Genomic DNA, 6,895 nt, shown 5'->3' on the forward strand with positions numbered 1-6,895 from the left:
CCCTGCTGGCCTGGTCTCCCCTAACTGCCCTCCCCTGCTGGCCTGATTGCCCACAACTGCCCTCCCCTGCAGGCCATCTTGTGGCTGTGGGCACCGCCATCTTTGAGGGTGTGGCATCAATTAGCATATTCCCTTCTTATTGGCTGTGGGCACCACCATCTTTGCAACTGCGTGAGGATCAATTAGCATATTCCCTCTTTATTAGATAGGATAAAGATTATAAACCACCAAAAAAATCCTTTTAAATCTTTGTAAGATATAAATTCTCTTTAACAATGTAAATATTTTAGAAAAGCTATCTAAAATGGGTCCTATTTTCCATTGCTCTTACTATAAAATTTGAGGTATTATTACATAATTAAAAATATTTTAAATAATTTGCTTGAGAGAGACTGTGCCAATTGCTTTCTCGGTGACAGTACTTTTGCCAAGTACTTTATATGGTCCTGAGCTAGAGTTTGGTCAACTCAAAACTTCAAGGAATAGAGTAGGCTTTGCTAAAACTTAGTTATCCAGATAATTTCTTTTTCCCCAAATGCTACCCTGTACTACTTTTGTCCTCTCCTCCCTCTAGCTATCATTTTCCAAAAACACAGCCATCCCTACCAGCAGGTGGAGGCATGGAGCAGTAATTCAAAATTCCTACTCAAAATTATAAGCAGGAAACGTTTCTAATGTCAACCACAAGATCAGTGACATAGGCCCCTTAGAAAGGGTACCTGCCAGCAGCCAAAATGAAGCCCTGGAAGCTTTGAAGGCTCATCTACAACTGTAGTTTTTGTTCCTTTCCTCGTATATGATCATATATATTAACACACTGAATGCAAAAGTATCATTTATCTGTGAATAACTTTTTGAAAGGCACATTTGGTAACAATATAAAAATCAACAGTCTATGTTACCTTTAGGCAAAAACAGGTCATTTAAATGTGAAAGAGAACACTCAATTTTCTACCAATTCAAATTAATCATAAAATTGAACAATATATAGGCAGAGTAAAAATTTTGAGTTTTTATATTGGAAGTTAATTGTTGCAGTTTTCTGGAGTGGCCAAAGGGATCGTAAGAATGTCCACCTATGAAAAGAAAGGAAATCACTTCTCCTCTGATCCTTTTTGAAAAGTAAAAGGGCGGAGAGGAGGGGTGATATTTACACTAAAAATATTAACAGAAGTCTTATCAAATTGCCTCAAAGAGAATGGATGGTACCTCTCCCGCTTTCTACCCAAAGTGAGCCCCTTAATCCTCTAACTCCTGCATGAAAGGGCTTACTTAATATCTACCTCCTGCAGGACCATTATGTTTACAAAAGAATTCTTGCATAAACAGTATGTGCAACTGATGGAACTCTAGGCACAGCAACAAGGCAGCAAAATCTGGGCAAATTACATCCTATAGACTGTATTCATGATAACTTACAAACTAGCAATCTGAGTACCCTACTTCTCAAACAGAACTACACCCCAAATACACTATACATTTACATTTTTTGTTTGAGCATATAATTTGTAATATAAACATATATTAGTTCAGAAATAAAAGCCAAAATACGGTAGTATTAAGTTTAAATCAAAGTATGAAGTATTTCTGAAAACGGAAAAATGAAAGCAAGGTCCCAAAAGAACAAGTCTTTGGGGAGTGGGCAGGGAGGAAAGTCTCTGAACAGAATCACTCCCCTGGCAGTATCCCACCACTTCCCAGATTGTATTCCACTCTGGCTCACACTATGCCCTGCACTGGCTTCTGAATGTAGACTTGTGAAGAGGCAACTACTAGGGTAACAGTAATTTGGAATAGCGCACATTTACACACTGATATCAGATATATGAGAGCCCTTATAAATGAGCTCAGGATATGCAAATGATATTTCACAAAGAGGAAATGTAAATGCACAAAAACACTTCAGGACGTGTACGGGCTTGCTGACTGCAAGTTAAAACTAACTCCGTGTATCACAGTGCATCTATTAACGCAGTAAAACATTTATATAAATGCTCATAAAATACAAAATAATGTTTGTTAAATAATTATATAGTATTATAATCTAATAACATATTGGAGATGAAAGAGAGATGATCATTTATCTTGGTACTGTAGAAGGATAGAGCGTTCCAGAAAGCCAAAAAATATTACTAGGTACTGACCCAACCTAGTGATTCCATTCTAAAGACTTTGTCATACATGTTTTGTGTACAACAGTAAGAGCCTGAAAGTAACTTTAATGGTCAACCTTCAGAGCATGTTTTACTGATAGATCAACATTAGGTCACTCCTAATGATTATTAAGTAACATTATACACCTGCTCTGCCAATACAATAGCCACTATTCATGTGCAGCTAGTTGAGTAAAATTGAATTTAAAATTCAGTTCCTCAAACTAGCCACATTTCAAGTGCTCACCTAGCTATACGGGGTGGGCAAAAGTAGGTTTGCAGGTGTTTGTATGGAAATTAATAACTAATATAAGAATAAACTTTGTCTCTTGAACTCATAACTGTAAAAAACCTACTTTTGCCCACCCTGTATATGGCTAATGACTATTATATTGGATACTACAGCAAATATTTCCATTATCCCCAAAAGTTCTGTTGGATAGTGCTGAACTGCATCTCCTCCTGCCACGTACACCCATTTATCTAGAAACACCTCCTTAACCGTCAGACCGTGGCCTGAGCCTCGGCTAGTATTTGAAGCTTCCTCTGATTTACCCAGGAAATTTAGGTATACTTTCCCAGCGTTTCATCAACACCTTGATAACGCCAATACAAAAACTGCATCACATATAATCATACCCTTTTCCCCATTACAATCCTGTAAGCTTTTTGAAAGAGGAACCAATTTTTATCCGGGTTTTGAACTGTTCTGGAACATACGTATAGGACCTTCATAACCTGTCATATACTAAACATTGCTAAAGACAACACAGATGTACACTATGACGACACGTGGAAAGAAAAACTTGGGTAGGTTGGCAGGCTCACAAGTGATTTTTAAAAAACTACTAATTCTTTACCTCTCTCAGTACTTAACACAAGGAGCCTCCTTCACAGAAGGTGTTCAGTAAATATTTGTGGAATAGTTTCTGTATTTTAAAAAAAGACACCAAGAGTGAACGTAATGTACACTATGGACTCTGAGTGATAATGATGTGTTAATGTAGGTTCAGCAATTATAACAAATGTATTGCTCTGGTGGGGGATGCTGATAACAGGGGGAGGTTATACATGTTTGGGGCCAGGGGGTACATGAAAAACCTTTGTGCCTTCCACTCAATTGTGCCGTGAACTTTGAACTGCTCTAAAAAAAAAAAAGCCCAGCCTATGAAAAAAAAATGATAAATTAGAAATCAAATTTAGCTTATTATTTTAAAAGCATGTTTACATGTTAGACCCAAATATTTTATTCAATAATAATACATATCATACAGATTTATAATAAATTTTGAAAATGAAATCTCAAATTTCTAACCCAAATAAGACTTGTTTCCAGTGCATAGAAATTTTGACTGAAATAATCCCAGGTGCAGTGCTTTGGTTGCCAACAATATACTAACCCAACTTCCACACTTTACTAATTAAGCACTTACCTATGCAAAGCACTGTGGCCACAATGGTAAACAAGACAGTTTCTGCCCTAGCAATATTTTTTTCCAAATAAGAACTTTATCTGCAAGGTAAGTCTTCAAATCCATCTATCAACAATAGATATCCCAAAATGGCAAAAACAAGCTTCTTTCATTATCCCTATTTTCCAAATAATTTTTAACCATTTGAGAAAGTAGTACATGACTTGGTTTAAAACAAAAAGTTAATGCCTCATTTACTTGGCATCCTAGGGAAAGCTGGTGTTCCACATAAATGAATTTTCCAGATAACTGACACTTGTCCATTTAACATCAACACTTAAATTGTTTGGCATGGAGAGCATTTTTAAAAAACAGCACAAATCTTTAAACTTTAAAAAATAGGCTCTATTTATATTGTTCTAATAACTGTGCTGTACAACAGGCAAGCCCCTAAACTATATGTCCCCAGGGTGCCTTTGTAAAAGGTGAGGCTATGAGGAGTTTTTCTTCAGATCCCACTGCCTTCTGGTGTGTCAGCTGTCAACTCTGTCCTATCAGTGTGAACCTGACTCAGCCTCCCAGCCCCCTTTCAAATGTGCTGCTACTTAGAAAACAAGTTTGTCAAAATGTTGCCTAAAACACAGCCTTTGAGAAGTTCGACAAATCTATTTTGGTTGCTCAGAGTCTTTTATGTCCTGAATCTGCTAAAATCTAGTTACAAGTTCCAAACCAAGTTTTGGATAAATAAGTCACTCCTATATCTTGATTACAGTCCTTATATTGTTTTTATATTTAAAATTGATGTCAGAAACAACTTCATTACCTATTCACTCATTCAACAAATATTTAAGTATCACTATGAGCTAGGCTCCAATATTATGGTGAAGAATTGAAAAGATTATTAGTTTTGAAAATATTTTAAGATAGAAAAACCCTACTACAAAAAACTCCTACTTAGTCCTAAACACACACACACACACACACACAACACAGATTTTTTTTTTAAGTCTTTTAAGTGAAACTACACACCACCTAAATTTTTTAAATATCTGTGGGTTCTTTAGACTTAGAAACTGAAGATTCCAGGGTAAAGAAAGCTTTTAATTTAACTAAATATTTATTTTATAGAGCTCTGAATAAGATCCCAACATTTTCTTTTTTTTCTATTACAAATTCCATCTAGCTAAAGACATCACCACCAATATATGCTTTTAGTATTAAGTGATACTCTCAGTCTTGGTAATAATAAGCATACCCATTTCAGCATCATAGTAAGTTTACCATCATCATTTTAACGTTGAGCAACATTAGGAAAGTGTTAATTCAGGAAAATTTCTGTCCAAATTTTCAGAAGTTCCAAGGGTATAGAAATTTTTCTTCAAGTTTTAAGAGTGGGTAAAATATGGTGTGACTCTACATAATCTGCTTTATCTGCCACAATCATATTTTTTACATTCCATTACCCATTAAAACCTAAGGCTGGGAAATGAATCAAGGAGTGCAACTTAAAACTGGTCTCTACGGATTAATTAAGACATCAGGTAAAACCCCTGGCATCAGCCTTACTTGTTTTAATTCCCATGAAATCTCTCTTCTCATTCACATTCTCCTCAGGGAGCATAAGTTAACTACTCATATTTTAGATTTTATAATTGATTAATTATTGCCTTTATTATTTAGATTGAACCGGAAATGGGTATTTGTCATGTGCCTGCTGATCTGCGAAAGTAAAATATTTAGAAGTGAAAAAAAGTTACTAACATTTAAAATCTTCAATTACTACCATTAAAAACCTTTTTCAACAGTGCATTAACATCTCGTCAACATTCATTTTGCAACCTAAAAATGCTTTAAACAGTACTATAAAGGGAAATCCTGACCCAACTCTCAAAATAACAATGTGGTGGTATCTAAAATGTCACTTAATATCATCGTAGTTTTTACAAGTTGGCTCTGACCTCATGAGTATATCACCTTGACCTATGAAATAAAAACAATTCAGAGAAAAACCCAAATATACGCTCTTGCTCTCTCTAAAAGCCATTTAGGCAAAGAAACGAATGACAAATATTTACTGAGCACACCTGTTATAAGCAATATCTCTACCAGGTGCTCCACACTACCAGTTTAAACACACACGCACACACATCCCGCTCGAAATATATACAATATAATTAGAGGGAGAAAAGATATTAAAATATATTAATATGAACCAATAGAAAAGTAAATATATATTTTTTATTAAAAAGTGATCATGAACATGTAACGTTCTGGCAGCAGAAATGCAGGGCACTAAAATCAAATTTCAATAAAATTCTTTTGGCTTCCCTCTTGGAAATCTGGCAATCAAAATTAAAAATCAGCAAGAACTAAGAAGTGGGCCAACAGCATCACCACAGCAAAAAAAAAAAAAAAACAACAACCCGAAATCCTCAGGAGTAACTGGTTTTGGACCATTCAAAACAAAGTTTTTCTGTGAGTGCTCATCAATAGCCTCTCTCCTAAAATCTCCTTATTAAATTAAAAACAACGCTGATTCCTGGCTCTCAACTTTGCGGTAACCGAAGCTTCATGGAAACGCTCTCGCTTCTCCGATCCCGCTTAGGGGTCCAGCTACACTCGGGAGCCTGGAGAGCAGAGCAGGGAGCCGGTCTATTGTTCTGAGCACCGCAGGTTCATCTGCGCACCACGGGGCGCGCGGGAGCGGGGCAGGCGAGGCGCGAACCCGGCACAGGTGTGTGCGTTTGCGTGTGAAAGGGGGGCACAGGTGTGCAGGGGGGCACAGGTGTGCAGGGCCACAACTAAGGAAGACAGGCCCAACTTCCAGACCGAGACCTCGAGCAAGGGAGGGACACAAAGTCATTTCTTTAACCCTCTGATCAGGGGTGTGGAAGTGGGGACCGGGGAGGGGCTGAAGGGCTCCCGGAGCCCACCTGCCTGGAGGCCGGGCACTGAGAGTGGACAGTCCCGAGGATCAAAGAAAGGGCTCCCCCATCCAAGGGCCAGCCTGGAAAGCCCCAAACAATGAGCAACGCCGGGTCTGGGTGAACGGCGAGGGCTGCGGGTGTCGCGTAGGTGAAGCCGGGTGGGAAGAGAGAAACAAAGAGAGGAAGAAGCCCCCCGAGAGTGCGCCCCCCACAGCGACGGCAGTTTACCTGGGAGAGCTGCCGCGGATTGGGGCAGCCGAAGAGCGCGGAGCTGGAGCTGAAGCTGATGGCTCCTCGGCGGCTGAGGACGTGCTGGGGGACCGGCCTGTCCAGGGGCAGCACCGGCAGCTGGTAACATACTTCCATTGAACACGCCCGCCCTGCCCCGGCCGCCGGCCCCTGC

The 6,895-nt window shown here is 38.8% G+C and overlaps 1 protein-coding gene across 9 annotated transcripts in view; it reads right to left on the reverse strand.

The window, feature by feature from the left end:
- PDE7A (phosphodiesterase 7A) overlaps nt 1-6,889 on the reverse strand; it is a 108,803-nt gene extending 101,914 nt beyond the window's left edge. For all 9 annotated transcript variants that reach the window (XR_001362429.1, XR_001362435.1, XR_001362433.1 and 6 more), the window contains exon 1: nt 6,721-6,889. Coding sequence is in view for 1 of the 9 variants with exons in the window: in XM_014541011.1 (XP_014396497.1) it covers nt 6,721-6,858 (138 nt within the window). In the remaining 8 variants the exon portion in view is untranslated. The remainder of the gene's footprint in view (nt 1-6,720) is intronic.
- Nucleotides 6,890-6,895: the final 6 nt, after the last annotated feature.

Source organism: Myotis brandtii, unplaced genomic scaffold (genome assembly GCF_000412655.1).
Source record: "Myotis brandtii unplaced genomic scaffold, ASM41265v1 scaffold254, whole genome shotgun sequence".
Classification (NCBI taxonomy): Eukaryota; Metazoa; Chordata; class Mammalia; order Chiroptera; family Vespertilionidae; genus Myotis; species Myotis brandtii.